This window comes from Thalassophryne amazonica, chromosome 4 (assembly GCF_902500255.1).
Source record: "Thalassophryne amazonica chromosome 4, fThaAma1.1, whole genome shotgun sequence".
NCBI classification, from domain to species: domain Eukaryota; kingdom Metazoa; phylum Chordata; class Actinopteri; order Batrachoidiformes; family Batrachoididae; genus Thalassophryne; species Thalassophryne amazonica.
Genome location: NC_047106.1, coordinates 99,547,554 through 99,568,833, shown reverse-complemented (window position 1 = coordinate 99,568,833; position 21,280 = coordinate 99,547,554). Strand labels below are relative to the sequence as shown.

General features: G+C 40.1%; 1 protein-coding gene and 1 long non-coding RNA gene across 4 annotated transcripts in view; one reads left to right on the top strand and one right to left on the bottom strand.

The window, feature by feature from the left end:
• Positions 1 to 21,280, bottom strand: part of clasrp (CLK4-associating serine/arginine rich protein) — a 78,349-nt gene that overhangs the window by 20,265 nt on the left and 36,804 nt on the right. Inside the window, exons 6-15 of one of the 3 annotated variants that reach the window (XR_004560124.1) lie at positions 13,758 to 13,842; positions 13,521 to 13,657; positions 10,332 to 10,428; positions 9,896 to 9,974; positions 9,739 to 9,812; positions 7,774 to 7,815; positions 7,473 to 7,661; positions 5,242 to 5,526; positions 2,438 to 2,629; positions 1,730 to 1,773 (exon numbers count right to left, since the gene is read on the bottom strand). Coding sequence is in view for 2 of the 3 variants with exons in the window: in XM_034168337.1 (XP_034024228.1) it covers positions 1,734 to 1,773; positions 2,438 to 2,629; positions 5,242 to 5,526; positions 7,473 to 7,661; positions 7,774 to 7,815; positions 9,739 to 9,812; positions 9,896 to 9,974; positions 10,332 to 10,428; positions 13,521 to 13,657; positions 13,758 to 13,842 (1,220 nt within the window). In the remaining variant the exon portion in view is untranslated. The remainder of the gene's footprint in view (positions 1 to 1,729; positions 1,774 to 2,437; positions 2,630 to 5,241; positions 5,527 to 7,472; positions 7,662 to 7,773; positions 7,816 to 9,738; positions 9,813 to 9,895; positions 9,975 to 10,331; positions 10,429 to 13,520; positions 13,658 to 13,757; positions 13,843 to 21,280) is intronic. The other 2 variants (XM_034168337.1, XM_034168338.1) reach the window with 2 other exon arrangements.
• On the top strand, positions 5,591 to 20,885 carry LOC117508555. The gene is made up of 3 exons (XR_004560125.1): positions 5,591 to 5,729; positions 18,869 to 18,877; positions 20,874 to 20,885. It is a non-coding gene; the product is annotated as an uncharacterized LOC117508555 (long non-coding RNA).

The following is a 21,280-nucleotide window of genomic DNA, read 5'->3' as shown; positions in this document are numbered from 1 at the left end:
GCCCTGTCATTAGGAGGGTGCTAACTAGAGCACAATAGGTGCTAATTAGAGCTATTGTTTAGTCACTAGCCCACATCAGTCTGCCTCTCCTTAGGTTTAAAACTCCAGCTTTTGTGGCTTCTATTTATTCTTCTCTACAAGAGTCAAAACAGAAGTCAGACTACCAGAGCAAGAATTTTAGCTGAGGAAGCTTCTGCGATTTGAAGCGAAATGTCCTCGCGTCAAGCAACCCAGTCCAGTCGAAGATTCAAGCTTCTCAATTTCAATTTATTAATTTATATAGCGCCAAATCACGACAGTCGCCCCACATAATTCACAACAACACAAATGAATCTAAAATCAAAATTAAAAGCAAGAAAAGCACAGTAAAAAGATAAAACACAGTAGAATAAAAAGAAATTACAAAGCAAACACAAACAGATTAAAAAATTAATAAGACAGTCTAAAAAAGTGGGTCTTCAGTCTTGATTTAAAAATCTCCACCGTGTCAGACTACCGAATAACATAAAATAATATTTTAATATTATATTAATATTTTAATAATATAAAAAAAAACCTCATATGATGAGTCGCTTGTATGTCGAGGTTCCATTGTAATTCTTTCACCAAAACATCAAATCTAGGCTTGCATCTTCGATGTACCTTCTGGCAAATTGTACCAGTAGTTTGAGATCTGCACAATAAATGTTTTCAAAATTACCTATGTGTTTTTTGTTGTTGTCATTTTATTTATTTATTTTGATCAATTTACCTTTGATAAGGACCCATTCAGAAACATAATTTTCACACTTAAGTTTCTATCGCGATATATACTGTTACCGTGAAGGGATTCAATTTATACCACAATATGAATTTTAGGTCATACTGTCCAGCCCTAGTCTAATATCTGTTTCACATCAATGGCTACACTTGTAGATTAGCTGTTTTAAGTTAGTTGCCGATTTTCGCGGTCATAGAGGCCTTGCAAGTGCCCTTGCCAAGAACTGCCTCCAATGCATGACAGTTTTGTTTACTTCCAGGTCTGTCTGCTATAAATATGGCACATTCCGCTGCAACAGAGGAGAAGCGCTCCCGACCTCGGCTTCCATAAACATCTCCAATTAATTATTCTGTCCCGAAACACCTACTCCTGCCACAAGTCTCTCCTTCCTTCCTCCTCCATCAAGTGGTGGTACATGAGAGCCGTCTTTTTTTTTTTTTGTTGCGGTTTTGTTTTTTTTTTTTTAGGTAAGGCACTCAAATCAGCACTAAAATCAGGTGAAGTGAAACTTTAGCCGACTAAGCGCTTTGTGCAACGACTAATGTCGAAAGATGAGTCAACTAAGTGAGTTTAGTCGGCTAAAGATTAGACTGCTTCATGATCCCCCCCAGATTTCTCAATCACATGTACACATGCAACAACTAGTCTAAAAGCACAATTAAAACAATAATAAGTGTAGGGGGGCTTCAGTGTTCATTCCATACTATTAAATGTTCCACACTAGAGTTCCAGTGATAGTGCATAAATTCAGTCTTTGCTGATGTTGGCAAGATCACTTTCTTTTCAAAACTCTGAGAAGATGAAGAATAGTACAATTCCAATTTTGAAGTAAGACGATAGGATTTAACTGCAATTTTCTGTGGACAACAATGGCTTCTACATCCCAGTCTGGTGCACAACCATGTCAGCCTGTCAAGGATGAGGGAGGCGTAGGCTTTAGCAAGAAACCCAGCTAGATCAAATTCTTACTGACTTTGGCAGCTCCCGTTTCTTTACCAGTCGCAGTATCAGGCCTGAAGATATGAAAAAGAGAAAAATTTAGCTAAAGTGAAGATTTTGAAGAAACAACATGGTTTTATGACATCAATGGGCTGAAATGTGTTAAAATTTTTCAACATTTTTAACTTAACATCACTGCCAATTGAATCATTCTGAATTATGGACTGTTCTTAGATAAAACTGGCAATTCAGATAAATCTCTTTGGTCTCCAGTGAATTTGCACTGGGTAGTGATCTATCGTATTTCATACTCCGTGATCAATCATACAAGTAATAGGTTAACCAAAAACAAATATGCCCCCGCTCCACTCACAGCACCGGTTAAAATAAAGCCTCCTTTAAAATTCAATTTACAACAAAACAAAAACAAACATACAATCTCTAGTTTATACATATTAACTATACTGAAATGAATTCATGTGGCAAACACCCATAACAACAGCCATCACCTGATTCAAAATGCAGGATGGTCAAAGAAAAAACTAAAATATTCATTTTAAAAAAAGAAAAAAGTAATTATTAAAAATGCAAGACTGCCTCCTTAATTATCAGGACATAACTGATATGCAAATGTAATATTTGTATCTGTTCTTTTTCTGTTGAGAAATTTAAACAACAAAATCAAGCCCATCTCTTTCTGTGTTAGTGTTGTGGTTCTAGCTTTAAGAGTTTTCTTACTTTCTTAGCTTGTCACAGAGGGCAGTGGTGGTAGAGGGTTGGGCCCCTCTGTGAGCAGGGGATGGACTGTGGTAGGTGCGATTTGGTGACTGAGATGGACTGCAGCTGTCGCTGTCTCCCCGTCGGCGGCCTCCACTGCTTCGACCCCCTCGCCTCAAACTGCCTCCATACCTTGAGCTAGAACGGGACCTGGCAAAAATCGAGAAAGAACTCACGTCACTGCCATACAGACAGTACAAGATGACGAGGCACGTGCCTGCCAACATTACAAAATGATCAACCTTTAAGCAGTGTGACCATCAGTATGGGGTTACTAAAGAAAATTTTTGCCAAGATTATGCTGCAAATATGTACTCTTACAAAACTGTTTTTTTTAAAGCAAAGATATAAACATATGGCTCACCACAGAGTGACTACAGATTGTTATTATTATTTAAGACATTTACTAATTCTTGTATCGAAATCAACAGCGGTTTCATTATGGAAGGAAGGAGAAGAATGAAAATGTAACAACTACATACTTTCTTGAGACTGAATTGTGGCTGCGGCGAATGCTAAAGGCATTTGCTGGGGAAAATACAGGAGTGGTATGTGGTCAGCTTCTGGTGACTTTACAGAACTAAAATGAGTATATCATATTTTATATCATTGGGCTGTCTGGCAATTAAATTTTTAAAATCTAATTCATTACAGCTTTTCTGATGAATTATCTAAATTCATTGCATATAATGTAATTATTTAAAAAAAAAAAAAAAAGCCTTTAAATTGCAAGGCACAGAGCAGAGAAATTGAGGTGCTCAAACTCGAAAGCATTGATTAAAAAACACTCAATAACATTTACAGAAATATTTTATTGTACAAAAATAAACTGTATAATCTATGAAATTTGCAAAAGTACCCCCTCATGAACTGAGTAAGCAGAACTCATTGCTGCACTTCATAGTATATTTTAATATACTTTGTAGCATCTCAAGGTGGTGTTGCTGTGTGACATATCAATTTTCACTTCGCCTATCAGGGTTATGTATAAAAAAAGAATGTCTGTGAAACACTCAGAATTCTATGAATATGGAGATGTGGAACTTTAAACATCGGACAAAGCCTGTATCTCACAGAGCAGCGAATGCTGATGAACATAGGGAATTTTGGGTTTCATCTGGGTTTGTAAAAAGTTGCAAAACAGTTTGCCATGAGTTTTTAGAGTTGCAAACACTATTTCTTGTCTCAAGAAACTTTTGAACATGTTCAAAAGTTCTTAGCGAATTAATTTTTCTGCAAACAGCTGTAAACATTTGGTGATTTCACTGACAAACTCATCCCATCTGCTCAAAGTTATAGTAATCAGTAATGCTATGATGACACATTGCCTTTCTGAAAAATTCAGACTTTCAACAAACATGCACTAAAGTATTTTATTTTTTTGTTTTAATTCCAATCCAAGTCTTTTAATATCGTGCATCTGTTGATACCAAGTACTGATTTGATACTTGTGTTTTCGTAGATGTCACTGGAACATAGCAAGCACGCTAACGTCAATTCAATGTATATGCTTGATGGTTTAACATACATACATGGGGGGTGGGGGGGGTAGCATGCGTGTAAGTACACACACACAAAAAAAATCCATATTTATCAAACCAGCGGATACACATATCAGTAAGTATCAGCTGCTGATAAATCCCATCTGTTGGAATTTACATACAGAAATGCCCCAAACATCTGTTTGGTACTTGTGTTTCTTTCTAAGAGAAAGAAGAAAATCAAGTTTTGTGAGGTGGACATTGAGTTATTTGTGTGTGGCCACAGCAGAGACAAAAAGTATGAATAAATAAATAAAATAAATGGTCCACTAGTGGATTGAGTGGAGGATTGCTGCAACGATGGTTATCCTTCTGGAAGGTTCTCCTGTTTCCACAGAGGAATGCTGTAGCTCTAACAGAGTGACCATCTGGTTCTTGGTCACCTACCTGACGAAGACCCTTCTCCCTCCCGATGGCTCAGTCTAGACGGGTGGCCAGCTCTAGGAAGAGTACTGGTGGTCAGAACTTCTTACATATATAGATGATGGAGGCCACTGTGCTCATTGGGACCTTCAAAGGAGCAGAAGTGTTTTGGTACCCTTCCCCAGATTTGTGCCTCGAGACAGTCCTGTCTCTGAGGTGTACAGACAATTCCTTTGACTTCATGCTTGGTTTGTGCTCTGACATGCACTGTCAACTGTGACCTCATATGTAGACAGGTGTGTGCCTTTCCAAATCATGTCCAATCAACTGAATTTATCCCAGGTGGACTCCAATTAAGCTGCAGAAACATCTCATCTCTGTCCAGAAGAGTGCAGTCCTAGGAACAGCTAAGATACTGCACAGAACCCTTAAACTCCCAGTCCTCTGGCAGAGGACCCAAGCTTGAAGAGCATGCATACCATCATCCCCGGTGGTCAAATATGTTTTGCAGCGCCGGACAAATTTATGACACAAAAATGGATATTTTGATGGAAAATGTTAGACTCCTGAATTATGGCATGATTTGTTGTTCCATAAATAAATTGAAATTGAGTTGACATTTTTCTTGGTGCTTCCTGCAGCGCAGAAATAGAAAGCTGCCCATTTTGTGCTCATTTCTGATTTCATATGTTTGGGACAGTTCTCCATTACAACCATAGAGTGCCAAATGTCAACTGGATACCCAAAAAGTGCAATTGTGGCAGGTCTGGAGACAGTACAATTTTACTGATCCATTAAATTTCAATACTCCATCAGTAAACTCATCAACTATGACAGCCAGATGGCATCAAAGATTAATACCTTGTTCTTCTACGTGATGAATAATGTCTTCTGTCCCTTTCTCTGTCTCTGTCTCGCTCATAGGACCGCGATCGAGTCCTGTCATGTCTCCTCCAGGATGCAGCCTTTCCATTTCCCCCTCTTCCCCGTGAGTGAGATCTGGAACGCCGCCTTGACTTTGACCGTGTGCGGCGTCCATCCCTTCCCCCATGGCCACGCCGAGTACGTCGTGAATGGGATGAACGAGAGGAGGACCTTGACGAAGAGTGGGAGGATGAAGAGCGACTGGATGATGACTTTCGCCTCCTGGACAAACAAACCTTGTTTTAGTAACAACAACAACGCAAAACCTAGCCTAATTCTAGCATAATTGATCTTACTGGCTCATGGTCAAATGTTAAAGGCTGAATAAATAACCGAATTTTAAAATTTCACATTTCATTGATTTGCATGTACGTAGATTGTTCTACTCATTGTATTCCTATAAGTCATCATGCACAATCTTGAATGTGTAAATGCATATGACAGATTATTACTAAATAAAAACATTTTCTCAAATGCTGCATTCACATGTTGATGGTAGACAAAACCACTGTTGTCATAGCAGTTATGACAAAATCACTGTCAGCTGCACCAGCAGAGACCAGGAGGTAAGGCTGGAAGAAATGACTAAAAAAAATTCTATCAAATCCCCCCCGCAAGATATTTATTTCAAATGTTGATTTGGCAAGTTTTGTAAGTGAAAGTGACAGGCTGTTTAACACGTGTAAGAGGTTCTGCAATTTAATAGTCCGGTGCGACATATATATGGAAAGAAATCACGATAAACATGGTCTTGAAAGATGGTGTGACTTTTGTTTCGCACACAGGAAAACTTTTTCAATAGAAATTCGAAAACTGCCAAATAGTCATTTTAATTCAATTTATTTATATAATGCCAAATCACAACAAAGCCCAAAAACTAAAATAAAATCAAATTTAAAATAAAAACTATGATAGTTTTAACAATCAAGACCAAGACTAATGATAAACCTATCAAATGAAGAAAGTCTCAGTGGTTTGTGTCTATTTAAAACTTAATCACAACTCTGCTGATTTAATGCACAAATAAACTTGCTCTTGTCCATGTCACTTTTACCTGCAATTTTGCCAGTGATTAAAGTGGGTCATGGGGGGGGAGAACCTGAAAATGTTTGGCCAGGGCTGAAGGCCCGAAGCCTCTGGTGGGGGTCTGGGGTTCTCCCCCAGAAAAAATCTGAAATCTCAGATGCATTCTGGTGCATTTTCAACTCTATTTACCCACTAAAAAAAAAAAAAAAAAAAAAAATGCAATTTTTTGATGGGTCAGGTCAGTTTTCCTACCCAAGTCTTTTCACACAACTTGTATTGTGCTACCAGTCTTTAATTCAAAAAACACACACTGTGTCTCCCAGTACACAGTAAAGGAAATGACAATTCAAAGAACTCAAAAATAATCATTCTCAGTATCAATTCATATTGAACAATTGAGAGTATTTATGGCACATTAATGAATCAACTTGTTCAACCTTCACTCGCTTCTGAGTTTTCCTAGTTTTGACAGAAGCTTTGTAGCTATTGATAATCTCCGTTTTCAAATTCTTGGCCACCTTAAAATCCTTACAAATGTGTGTTTACGTCAAGATTAATTTCTGACTACTGTACATTTTGAAGGTCAAATTTTCTTAGATTAGAAAACTTAATTAAAATCATTTCAATTAAAAAAAAAGAGACTCTTTAGAAACCTTTGATGTTCATCTGTAAATTAAAATAACGTATCTGTTGTTGAGATAATTTCTTGATTAACATTATAAGGAACAGTGTGCATTTGTTTTTAGACAAACAAAATTAGGGATTGGATCGATCCGATCCCAGATAGACGATTCTATTCGGCTCCTAGTTCCTAGTGATTGTCTCTTCCTTTATCCTCTTATTGAAAAGAATGCAACATTATGTTTCCCTCTGCCACACACCAATGTGAATGCAGCATAATACATGCACAACATAATGGGCTGCATAACTACAGAGCAGATCTTCGCAATGACATTTCCACACTGTTGAAGATAAAATTGAACAATCGCAAGCCTATACTATAAGTGGATACTGTGATCCACCTCACCTACCACAAAAATCTACTCAGTATCGCTTCTGCCTTTAATGCTGTAGCCATTTCAAGGGACAAATGACTAAGAGGAAATGCCAATAACAAGCCAGGATGGGGGAAAGTTACCGACCGGGAGCCCCTGCTATGACCTGCGGGGTGCTGCATGTTGGAAGGAGCACTGCCAGAATGAGGAGCAGTTGTTTGTGTTGGTGCTGTAGCTTCATCATCACTGCCTCCAAAGCTTGTGATGAAGGTTATCTTTTCTGGACCCAAAGACCGAGACCGAGATCGTGACTCAGAGCTAGATTCTGACTGTGGCCTGAGAGAAATAAAGTCATCATTACTGACAAAGAAAAAGTTCAAAAAGGTCGACAGAGCCAAGAATTAAAAACAAGGAATCCAAAAACACAAAGCAAAGCAATGCAACTCACCGTTTGTAGGGATCATAGGTCGGGCTGTCTCTCCTGGCATAGCTGGAAAACAGAGAAATGTGTTTTTATTTCTTCATACTTTTCTGTGCACTAATGTTAAGTGCAGTGATGAAAGTGAGGTCTGGAGAAAAAAAAAAAAAAACCTTAACTTTTTGTTGCAATATTTGTGGGCAGTAACATGGTGGCTTAGTGGTTTGCACTGTTACCTCACAGCAAAGAAGGTCATGGGATCATGTTTGTGTAGGTTCCCTCTGGGTGCTCTGGCTTCCTCCCACTTCCAAAGACATGCAAGTTGAATCGGAAACTTTAAATTGTCTGTAGCTGTGTGTGCAGGTGTGAATGCAGTTATTTGTCTGTATGTGGCTCCATGATAGAGTGGTAACCTGTTCACAGTGTACCCTGCCTCCTGCACTATGACTGCTGGGATAGGCTCCAGTCCCCTATTACCCCTTCCCTGGAGTAAGCAAAGATAGAAAATGGATGGATATTTGTGGGCAGTGAATCTCAGCTGCATAATTTTTTTGAAAATCTACATGGTCTGCGATACATTCTGATGCACTGTGGGAGCAAAATTCATGAACAAGTTCAGTTCAAAATCAATAAACAAAACTCAGAGAAATATGACCAAATGTTTCATAAAATATTAAAATTCATACCTCTCACAGATTCACTAACAACAATAGATTGATCAAACATGCAGGTATTTTCATTCTGTAGCACATAATATTCATAACAAGGAAATGTGGTCAAAGCTTGACTGAAATCTTTCTACTGGCATCACTCATTGCCTTTTACAACAGAATGGTTCATCTGTGACAAATATGAACACAACAATTTGATAAAATATATGACCTTATTCTTTATGAGATGTGTATAAATATTCAGAATCAGATTAGCCTTTAGTCACCAAGTATCCACAAGAATACAAGGAATATGACTTCGGTTTCCTTGTATTCTTGTGGGTGTTAACAGCTGTGAATGAGAATATACCTGTGCGTCAGTCACATTTTTACAATTTCCTGGATCTCTTAATCTAAGAATGTAAGCATGTTTTAACCTTAATTTTTTAAAGAATTTTTGTTGGTGTTGACTCTTACATATTAACTTTAATCACGACAGAAAATGACTCATTTTCATTGTCATCTATGTTGTAAACAAACAGATGTGACATGCTTCATCGTGTTCTTTAATAATGTAACTGTTCAACTTTACGCCAGGTAAAGTCAGTACAGCAAATCATATATCACACTGACTGCTCTTGGTGTGAAATTAAATTTGGTCGACCAAAAAGCAATGACTGTTATCAGCTCCACAAGTCCATGCTATCAAACAGAGAGACAGATGCACACCACTGATGATCTAAAAGAGACTTATGGCACACTAAAAGTGAAGCAGTGTGTCCGTGTATTTTTTATTTTTTTTAAATACACAGAGCTGCGTGCTAATCAAACACTGGCTGCTCACTCCACCTCGCAGATGAAGCAAGAGGAAGCATGCACTTTTGTGTGAATCAAATTTAACTGACATCAAAAAACAAAAACAACAAAAAAAAACAACAGCTTTATTGGGGTGATATGTATTGGATTTGTTGAATAGATTTAAAAATGCGGCTTTTGAGAAAATCAATGTGGAAAAGTTGCACCACGCAGCCGCAGGAACATCACTGAAGCAGGGCTCGTGTTTTTACAGGCTGCGTTCATGACTAAATGTTCACACACTGCTGCTTTAACTCCACTCAGTGTGATTTTACCACAACTGGATCAAAATCAATGCAGTTAATCACTTTTACACCACTATCAGAAGAGAAGGACTAGTCTTTAGTTGCCAGAAAAATACATCAAGTCACCACACACACAAACAAAACACCACCACCACCACCACATACATACATGAAATTCCAGAACTAACCGAAACACCTTCACCTCTGTAGGCCTGATGCCAAATAGAAACACTGGATAAATTTACCTTGGTGGACTGATTTGTCTACCTTTCAATCTCTTCTCTCTGAACTCTCTCCTTTGTCTGCGAGAGCGGCGGCCCTGAAATTATCAGATGCATCATGTAACAAATCTATCAAGACCACCACCATGTGAAAAAATAAATTCTCCATAAAGTCTCTTACAGAGTACATGGCTTTCTCCGCTTCCAGGGCCTTGGCATGTTTTATAGCTTCAACTTCCTCCTTGTCTTTTTTCAGCATTCTGGTAAAACAAGAAAATGTTTAAACTTAATGACCACATTCACTGTGGGCTTGGGGGAGGGGGTGGAGGACAAATACCTCAAATAACATGAACATTTGTACGTTTTAATTAGAATGATTAACTTGATGTAATTTTTCAGATATTTGGTACATCAAATTTACAAACCCAAGATTCCTGCTTTTTTTTTGTTGCTGTACACAATTTAATACTGGAGTAACTGACATTACTAAAAGATAGCGCTCTAATGATGGTGCATTACAAAAGTAAATACCCCACATTGTTACAAAAATGCAGGGTGTACCTGTCTCCAGGGGGAATGTGAAACAAAAAAATCTGGTATAATTACTGAAGTGATACCTAACAAAGTCTCCTTCAGCCATTCCAAATGAGGTCGCTATTTTGTTCAGGTCCAATACTTGTTCTTGGTTCAGTTCATCAACATCAACCTCCACATCTGTATGTAGAGAGAATACAAACCCCATATAAACCATTTCATGCATCAAAATCCTTTTCAAGCAAGTTGAACCCATGCTTTGATTTCATTCATGTACTGATTATAGTTAGGCAAAATCTTATGTTTAACTACACTCAACAAAAATATAAACGCAACACTTTTGGTTTTGCTCCCATTTTGTATGAGATGAACTCAAAGATCTAAAACTTTTTCCACATACACAATATCACCATTTCCCTCAAATATTGTTCACAAACCAGTCTAAATCTGTGATAGTGAGCACTTCTCCTTTGCTGAGATAATCCATCCCACCTCACAGGTGTGCCATATCAAGATGCTGATTAGACACCATGATTAGTGCACAGGTGTGCCTTAGACTGCCCACAATAAAAGGCCACTCTGAAAGGTGCAGTTTTATCACACAGACAATGCCACAGATGTCGCAAGATTTGAGGGAGCGTGCAGTTGGCATGCTGACAGCAGGAATGTCAACCAGAGCTGTTGCTCGTGTATTGAATGTTCATTTCTCTACCATAAGCCGTCTCCAAAGGCGTTTCAGAGAATTTGGCAGTACATCCAACCAGCCTCACAACCGCAGACCACGTGTAACCACACCAGCCCAGGACCTCCACATCCAGCATGTTCACCTCCAAGATCGTCTGAGACCAGCCACTCAGACAGCTGCTGAAACAATCGGTTTGCATAACCAAAGAATTTCTGCACAAACTGTCAGAAACCGTATCAGGGAAGCTCATCTGCATGCTCGTCGTCCTCATCGGGGTCTCGACCTGACTCCAGTTCGTGGTAAATGCTCACATTCGCTGGCGTTTGGCACGTTGGAGAGGTGTTCTCTTCACGGATGAATCCCGGTTCACACTGTTCAGGGCAGATGGCAGTCAGTGTGTGTGGCGTCGTGTGGGTGAGCGGTTTTCTGATGTCAATGTTGTGGATCGAGTGGCCCATGGTGGCGGTGGGGTTATGGTATGGGCAGGCGTCTGTTATGGACGAAGAACACAGGTGCATTTTATTGATGGCATTTTGAATGCACAGAGATACCGTGACGAGATCCTGAGGCCCATTGTTGTGCCATACATCCAAGAACATCACCTCATGTTGCAGCAGGATAATGCACGGCCCCATGTTGCAAGGATCTGTACACAATTCTTAGAAGCTGAAAATGTCCCAGTTCTTGCATGGCCGGCATACTCACTGGACATGTCACCCATTGAGCATGTTTGGGATGCTCTGGACCGGCGTATACGACAGCGTGTACCAGTTCCTGCCAATATCCAGCAACTTCTCACAGCCATTGAAGAGGAGTGGACCAACATTCCACAGGCCACAATTGACAACCTGATCAACTCTATGCGAAGATGTGTTGCACTGCATGAGGCAAATGGTGGTCACACCAGATACTGACTGGTATCCCCCACCCCCAATAAAACAAAACTGCACCTTTCACAGTGGCCTTTTATTGTGGGCAGTCTAAGGCACACCTGTGCACTAATCATGGTGTCTAATCAGCATCTTGATATGGCACACCTGTGAGGTGGGATGGATTATCTCAGCAAAGGAGAAGTGCTCACTATCACAGATTTAGACTGGTTTGTCAACAATATTTGAGGGAAATGGTGATATTGTGTATGTGGAAAAAGTTTTAGATCTTTGAGTTCATCTCATACAAAATGGGAGCAAAGTGTTGCGTTTATATTTTTGTTGAGTGTAAATGCTGACTCACAAAGGCAATGCACAGCCCATCTAACACAAAGTATCACTGAGGATGCTTTAAGAAATATATATAGTGCCATGAATAATTTTATCAATGACCACATACTACCTCTGTAGGGGTGGTGGCCAAGTGGCTGTGGCAACCCCCAAGTACAAAAACAAGGGAGCAGCCGAAGGGACTTACTTACCACATACTACCTCTAAAACAGCAGTAATTCTACTCGGTACAATTGTGCAGTCAAGGGGATGTAGTTCAGTGCATATTCTGAACAATTACACCAAAGACGTGTCAAAGTTAACATAACATAACATGAGTGAAATACAATCATTAAATCAAACGGCTGTGACATAGAAATGAGACTGGGTGAGGAACATCAAATACAAAACATACATTTCACTAACAAGATTAAACTATTCAAGATTGTTGGCAAAAGATGGATCCTTACACCATGGTAGAATGTAAAGCTAGACAAGTGTTTCCAGATGTGCTGTTAAAAGTCTTTTGCAGAAGTACACAGAAACCAGAAATGCTGGGAGTCTGGATGCAGCAATCAGGCAAAGAAACCTCAGCGTGAGACAAGAAACACATCATTCTGATTTCGTGTCAAAAGTGAAGTATGTCCAACCCACCTACAGTGCATTCTGTTTTCTCTTTTTCTCTGTCCGAGATGCGGCTGGATTAGTTGATTTCTCTAACGGATGCAGAACGGGCTCTGCTACAGGAACAAATCTAATGAGTGGCTCGATGACCCCCCCCCACACAGGCACACATACACAGCGTTTTGTCTTTCCCGCATTCTGCCAAAAGCAGGTGCTCCAAATTTTCTATGGGCAGAAATGAAGACGATAGCGGAAGACATCAAGCACACTACAGTTTTCGTCATGGTACTGGCAACATGAAACTTAACTCACCCATGGTAACAGCAACATGAGACTTAACTAAACCGACGAAACCAGTTCAACTACAAAAACACAATAAATTAATAACACTAACACTGTTAAACTAACATGAACCACAATAACATTTAAAACCCCAAACTCTCGAACTCCCATGGTGCACTGCAGCACAATTACCATTGTTTACTGGTTAGCTAAATTGCTAATTTCTCCAAAAATATTTGTCCTATCAGCTTTCCGTTTTCACAGCATTCATCCTTGACCCAAAATACATAAGCAAACCAAACTGCAAATGTCAGCTCTCCCTGGTTTTTGCGTGATCAAAGCCATACACACCCACGCACGCACGCACGCACACAGAGGCCACTTGGCTACTATAATATAGATATATGCAGTATATAGCATTGTACAAGTCTCTGGAAGTCTACTGAGGGATGAAAATGTTATCAGTAATCAGATTTCCTAACCAATATCAGGAATGCCTTCATCCTCTTCAGATTCACTGTTGTCCGAGTTGTCATCGTCTTTGTCTGACTGAGGGTCGGGCTCCATTACAGTGCTGTCTTCATAAGTATAACCAATGCTGGCCTTCTTGTCTGACGACCTGTGCAAAAACAATGGGGATTATTTATAAAAATGAAAAAAAATTACAGTAAAATCAACAATCAACCAATAATGACAATCACGTGTCAAATGAGACATACTTTTTCTTTTCATCCTCATTTGGTTTTTGCAGGCCGCCATAGAGCTCATCAAGGTAGATCTGGTACAAACACTGCTCCTCGGAGACTGCAGCAAAACAAAAGGAAGTTTAAGACCACAAATAGTTGCAAAATAAACAGAGTTAACTACAACAATCACATGAAGTACACATTTATTGTATAAGTTCAAAACTAGAATTATTCCGCAACACATCAACCAGATGCTAGAACCAGTGATTACCCTGAAAATAAAATTCAAAGGTGCACCTATACCAGATGCACAGAGAAATTCCAAATATTAGGTCCATTTCTGCAATAATTTTAAAACTACAGCCCTTTAAAATTGTAATTAATTCATGCATTTAATCTAATGAGCCTTTGCATCCAAATTCTGACATTTAGCTCCTTTGTTATGACATGCACATCTCTGAAACTTGTGACTTGAACAAACTTATTTTCTGTTGAAATAAAAAAAATCTGATCAGATCAGGTTAATACAAGATGTAGTTTTGCACCTATACAGTTCCTGAGGCCCATCTAGGATAACAAGACGCAAGTTTAATCCAGCTCCAATGCAGGTAAGTAATGAAATCCCCTTTAAGTTTCTTGTTCAAAAAGCATCAGAGATAAAGCCTGCATCAGACAAGCTTGAACCTTCGTGGCAATGCGTGAGTTTTTTCACGCCTGTCGGTTGCGTCATTCGCCTGTGGGCAGGCTTTGAGTGAGCACTGGTCCACCCCCCTCGTCGGATTTTTATTGTTTAGGAATGGCGGAGCGACTGCCGCTTTGTTCCATGAAAATATTTTCAGAAACTCTGCCAGGCAGCCAGATGGAAACCATTTGGAAGATTCAGATGGCTTTCGAAGAAGATTCTATCGGTATCACATGGATTAAGGACCATTAAAACTGGATTAAAAACGGCCCACAGCGGCGGAGGGCGCACCATGCCCCGAGCGGCCATCGACAGGCTGGAACGAGCAGATCACTTTCAAATTTAAGGCTCTGTTGATGCAGGACGTTGTGTGACTAGCAGAGAAGTTTCAGAAGAGGTTGGGATCAGCACTTTATCGGCACATTCCACTGTTAAAGGAGATTTTGTAATGAAAGACGTGCGGACGGATTCGCACGTCGCGACGCAGCCTCTCATGGCGCGGGACAAACAACACCTCCGTGTTGGAAACCATTCCTAAGATTCAGACGGCTTTCGGTGGCTTTTCAGTCGAGTGAGTATCCGAGGAATTGTTTAACAGCTGGGCATGTTCCAACTTGTCCTGTGAGACTTCCAACACGGAGGTGTTTGTTTGTTTGTATGAAGTTGGCATCAGCCTTGCTGACCTAGCCCGTGCCAACGACTTGCTGTTAAAATTACATCATTACCGCCGCCTGGTCCGCCAACGAAGTTGGGAGGAAGTGATTTTTTTCATCTGTTTGTGAACAATTTTTCATATATCATGATGATTTTTTTTTTTTTTTTTTAGAGGATTCATATCCTGAGCAAGAACTGATTACATTTTGAAGGTCATAGGTCAAAGTCAGGAAAAATCTTGGGAAAAAAAAAAAAATCTCAATCCTTTAGCATTGAACGAATTTTCAAAAATTGTGTTCAGTGCTTGGTCTAACTATGACTCTCTCCCTTTTATCACTGTGCTAAATGTATTCAAAAAAGAATATCTTTTTCCTATGCTAACACATGGGAAAGTAATAAGATGAAGACCTGCTGATATTCTTTCCCTGATTAAGGAATGACTGACATCAATCAATCAATCAATTTTATTTATATAGCGCAAAATCACAACAAACAGTTGCCCCAAGGCGCTTTATATTGTAAGGCAAGGCCATACAATAATTACGTAAAAAAAAAACCAACGGTCAAAACGACCCCCTGTGAGCAAGCACTTGGCGACAGCGGGAAGGAAAAACTCCCTTTTAACAGGAAGAAACCTCCAGCAGAACCAGGCTCAGGGAGGGGCAGTCTTCTGCTGGGACTGGTTGGGGCTGAGTGAGAGAACCAGGAAAAAGACATGCTGTGGAGGGGAGCAGAGATCAATCACTAATGATTAAATGCAGAGTGGTGCATACAGAGCAAAAAGAGAAAGAAAGAAAGAAACACTCAGTGCATCATGGGAACCCCCCAGCAGTCTAAGTCTATAGCAGCATAACTAAGGGATGGTTCAGGGTCACCTGATCCAGCCCTAACTATAAGCTTTAGCAAAAAGGAAAGTTTTAAGCTTAATCTTAAAAGTAGAGAGGGTGTCTGTCTCCCTGATCCGAATTGGGAGCTGGTTCCACAGGAGAGGAGCCTGAAAGCTGAAGGCTCTGCCTCCCATTCTACTCTTACAAACCCTAGGAACTACAAGTAAGCCTGCAGTCTGAGAGCGAAGCGCTCTATTGGGGTGATATGGTACTATGAGGTCCCTAAGATAAGATGGGACCTGATTATTCAAAACCTTATAAGTAAGAAGAAGAATCTTAAATTCTATTCTAGAATTAACAGGAAGCCAATGGAGAGAGGCCAATATGGGTGAGATATGCTCTCTCCTTCTAGTCCCCGTTAGTACTCTAGCTGCAGCATTTTGAATTAACTGAAGACTTTTCAGGGAACTTTTAGGACAACCTGATAATAATGAATTACAATAGTCCAGCCTAGAGGAAATAAATGCATGAATTAGTTTTTCAGCATCACTCTGAGACAAGACCTTTCTAATTTTAGAGATATTGCGTAAATTCAAAAAAGCAGTCCTACGTATTTGTTTAATATGCACTTTGAATGACATATCCTGATCAAAAATGACTCCAAGATTTCTCACAGTATTACTAGAGGTCAGGGTAATGCCATCCAGAGTAAGGATCTGGTTAGACACCATGTTTCTAAGATTTGTGGGGCCAAGTACAATAACTTCAGTTTTATCTGAGTTTAAAAGCAGGAAATTAGAGGTCATCCATGTCTTTATGTCTGTAAGACAATCCTGCAGTTTAGCTAATTGGTGTGTGTCCTCTGGCTTCATGGATAGATAAAGCTGGGTATCATCTGCGTAACAATGAAAATTTAATCAATGGCGTCTAATAATACTGCCTAAGGGAAGCATGTATAAAGTGAATAAAATTGGTCCTAGCACAGAACCTTGTGGAACTCCATAATTAACTTTAGTCTGTGAAGAAGATTCCCCATTTACATGAACAAATTGTAATCTATTAGATAAATATGATTCAAACCACCGCAGCACAGTGCCTTTAATACCTATGGCATGCTCTAATCTCTGTAATAAAATTTTATGGTCAAGAGTATCAAAAGCAGCACTGAGGTCTAACAGAACAAGCACAGAGATGAGTTCACTGTCTGAGGCCATAAGAAGATCATTTGTAACCTTCACTAATGCTGTTTCTGTACTGATGAATTCTAAAACCTGACTGAAACTCTTCAAATAGACCATTCCTCTGCAGATGATCAGTTAGCTGTTTTACAACTACCCTTTCAAGAATTTCTGAGAGAAAAGGAAGGTTGGAGATTGGCCTATAATTAGCTAAGATAGCTGGGTCAAGTGATGGCTTTTTAAGTAATGGTTTAATTACTGCCACCTTAAAAGCCTGTGGTCATATTTAAGATCGAAGCATTAAATAATGGTAGGGCTTCCTTGAGCAGCCTGGTAGGAATGGGGTCTAATAGACATGTTGATGGTTTGGATGAAGTAACTAATGAAAATAACTCAGAACAATCTGAGAGAAAGAGTCTAACCAAATACCGGTATCACAGTGCCTTTAATACCTATGGCAAAGATAACGATACGTCTTTGGGATGGTTATGACTCATTTTTTCTCTAATAGTTAAACTTTTATTAGCAAAGAAAGTCATGAAGTCATTACTAGTTAAAGTTAAAGGAATACTCAGCTCAATAGAGCTCTGACTCTTTGTCAGCCTGGCTACAGCGCTGAAAAGAAACCTGGGGGGGTTCTTATTTTCTTCAATTAGTGATGAGTAGTAAGATGTCCTAGCTTTACGGAGGGCTTTTTTATAGAGCAACAGACTCTTTTTCCAGGCTAAGTGAAGATCTTCTAAATTAGTGAGACGCCATTTCCTCTCCAACTTATCTGCTTTAAGCTGCGAGTTTGTGAGTTATACCACGGAGTCAGGCACTTCTGATTTAAAGCTCTCTTTTTCAGAGGAGCTACAGCATCCAAAGTTGTCTTCAATAAGGATGTAAAACTATTGACGAGATACTCTATCTCACTTACAGAGTTTAGGCAGCTACTCTGCACTGTGTTAGAGAACATAAAGAAGGAATCATATCCTTAAACCTAGTTACAGCGCTTTCTGAAAGACTTCTAGTGTAATCTGCTTGTCTTTGCCACTTGACCAACTGGTGCAACCTTACTGATGTACAGATTGCCTCAATTCAATTTATTTAATTTATATAGCACCAAATCACAACAAAAATCCCTCAAGGCGCTTCACACAAGTAAGGTCTAACCTTAAGCCCTGGTTCCACCAAATAATGAACAGTGAATAATGAGCCACGCAGGATGTTTTTCTTTTTTGAACGAGAGGAGGTATTCAACAATCATGGGAGAACAGTGGCTCTGAGAGGCCGTCAGACGCAGAATATTCGGCTAACAAGACTCATCTCTGAGCGTGGCGCTAATTTCAAGAAGTTCAAAATTTAGCAACAACAGCGTGGGGCATTTTCTGTACGGGTTACCACGAGGACAAATGAGGTTTTAGAGGCGTGTGTGGTGAGGACGAGGCTCTTAAAAGCCCATTATCTGAGCAGCTGGCAGCTATGAGAACCAAACAGGCCATTTTGGACAGGCTCAGCCCTCTTGCACACTACAATTCGACCGGCTTTGTGCACCGGACGTTGTATATAAAATAATTACTTTGTAGCGGATTAATCATTTTCTGTCAGAGCTTGGCAGTTGAAAACACCTCTAATCACTTCTGGAATCACAGAGGACTGTTTCATATGGAGCCTTTTTTCCTGTCTCTCTCTCTCTCTCTCTCTCGTGCACTGAGGTGGAGAACGTATTTGGAACACCTTAAAAGGTAATTATTTGTAATGTTTCTATTGTAATAGCTTGGTAAAACAGTTGCATGTTCATTACTTCTTTATGAGCAGCAGTAAAAGTATGTTTATGATAGATTTAATATCTTGTTAATGGATCACATGAGCTCTGCTGTGTGTGCGCACTGACGCAATGACTCGCGCTCAAGACGAGCATTTAAGCAAAACGCCACCTCACAAAAGAGTGATTTTGCAGTCAATAACGGACGAATACAAAATTAAAAGTTGGATCACGGTGTCAAAATGACTGTGTGTTTAAAGCCGCGGAAGAAATAAAGCCAGGAAGCCATGGAAGAAATCAAGCCAGCGAGAAGGAGCACAGAAGCAACTGATCAGGAAAGCAGAACACTGGCGCACAAAAGAGCGATTCTGCAGTCAATAGTGGACAAACACAATTTTAAAAGTTGGATCGGGATGTCAAAATGACTGTATAAGCCACAGAAGAAATAAAGCCAGCGAGAGGAAGAGCAGAAGCGACTGTCCAGGAACCCGTGGTTCGGTTCTAGCTGGTCTGGTGCATTTAATGACTCTGGAACACAGCTGAACAGCAGCCTAGCGCACACTGGCCAGACTGTGCAGGAGTGTCTTTTTTGGACTGCATTTAAAGAAATGTGACAACATCTTGAATGGATGCTGCGAATTGAAAACCCACACTTTAAAGGGACCAAGTCTGCGAGGGCTGGAGGTTTGGACCAAACCCATGAACGTCACGTTACATTCCACGATATGGATTGTATGTGGCTTGACATGGATCATATGCGGCAAAACAAGCCACTGGAGGCTGGACAAGGGCTCAAATGACAGGTTGGTCATGGCTCACTTGAGGCTGATACCTGGCACATGTGAGATACAGAGAGGCACAAAGATGCACCTTAGTAGAGGATACGTGATAGCTTAAAATGTGGATCATTCTTTAAATAATCGCTGACACACCACTGTGTGGCTCATCATTAAGTGGGACCGAGCATTTACCAACCCCTCTCCAACAATGTAGAGGTCCAGAGGGGCCAAATTCAGAAGTACTTCTAACGCTGCCGCCGAGACAACACGTCTTGAGGGCACTTGTGATGCAATGGTATGCTACTCTTTGAACATGAGTCAGGATAACCCTCGCAGCTCCATGCTGCACCAAACTATCGCAGCATAACTTAGTATGGGTCTTACCACCAAAGTGTAGATCCATCTCATTACAATGGGAGTAACGCTCCATCTTCGTCCAACAATACGACAGCACTGTTGTAAACTTTTGAATTGCCTTATGAGATTTCTCAGTTATGCGTCTCTTCCAGTTAAGTTTGTTATCTAAATAGACACCAAGGAACTTAACCGACTCAGTCTTAGCTCGATATAGCCCAATTTTGGTCGAACTAGACCAAATGTAGTTCTCTTATTTGTGAAGAGGACCATAATTGTTTTGTGTGACTTCACAGACAAATTGTTGGACACACACCACTTCTCTAGTATCCTGAAAGCATTCTGCATGAGTTCTGAAAAAGTCCTCAAACAGAATCCCCCAATAAAGACAGCTAAATCACCTGCATACCCTTGGGTGTACAGTCTGAGATTATTTAACTCAATGAGAAGACTGTCCATAAAAAGTAACCAGCAAAGAGGAGAGATAACCTCTCCTTGAGAACACCTGTGTTTTATTGCCATCATCACTGTATTAACACCAAGTGCAGTCGTTGCCCTTCTACACTGAAGCATGGCAACAATCCATCTGGGCTTCTCACTGCATGAATCATACAGAAGAGTACACCCTGGGGAACCCAGGCCTCTTATGTGATCCCAAAAACCCCAGGGTTCCTGGATTAGGGCTACAGCTGTATGCATCCTGCTGAGACGAGCACACAAAACAACATTCGCCTCCTTAAGCCCCTTTCACACCGGGCCCACTTCGATAAGTGTCGTGCGGCGTCATGACGGCGCCATGTGGATGTAGCCTAGTGCCGAGACGATGTAGATCAATGCCACAACACCGCGAAGGATGAAGCGAGTCAGACACCAAAAATTAAACATGTTTAATTTTTTCCTGTGTCAAGCACAGGATGCAGAAAGGAAGTGGTTTCAATGCAAGTTAGGGCAAAGCAACAATACTCAACATGACTGGAAGCCACACCCTCATAATACAATGTTACCCGATGCCAATTTATGATTCCTGCTGTGTTCCATTGTTCCCGAAGTATAAATCACACAGGATTGTTTTTATAACCCCAATTCCAATTAAGTTAAATTGGGACGTTGTGTAAAATGTAAATAAAAACAGAATACAATGATGTGCAAATCCTCTTCAACCTATATTCAATTGAATACACCATAAAGACAAGATATTTAATGTTCAAACTGATAAACTTTGTTTTTGTGCAAATATTTGCTCATTTTGAAATGGATGCCTGCAACACGTTTCAAAAAAGCTGGGACAGTGGTATGTTTACCACTGTGTTACATCACCTTTCCTTCTAACAACAC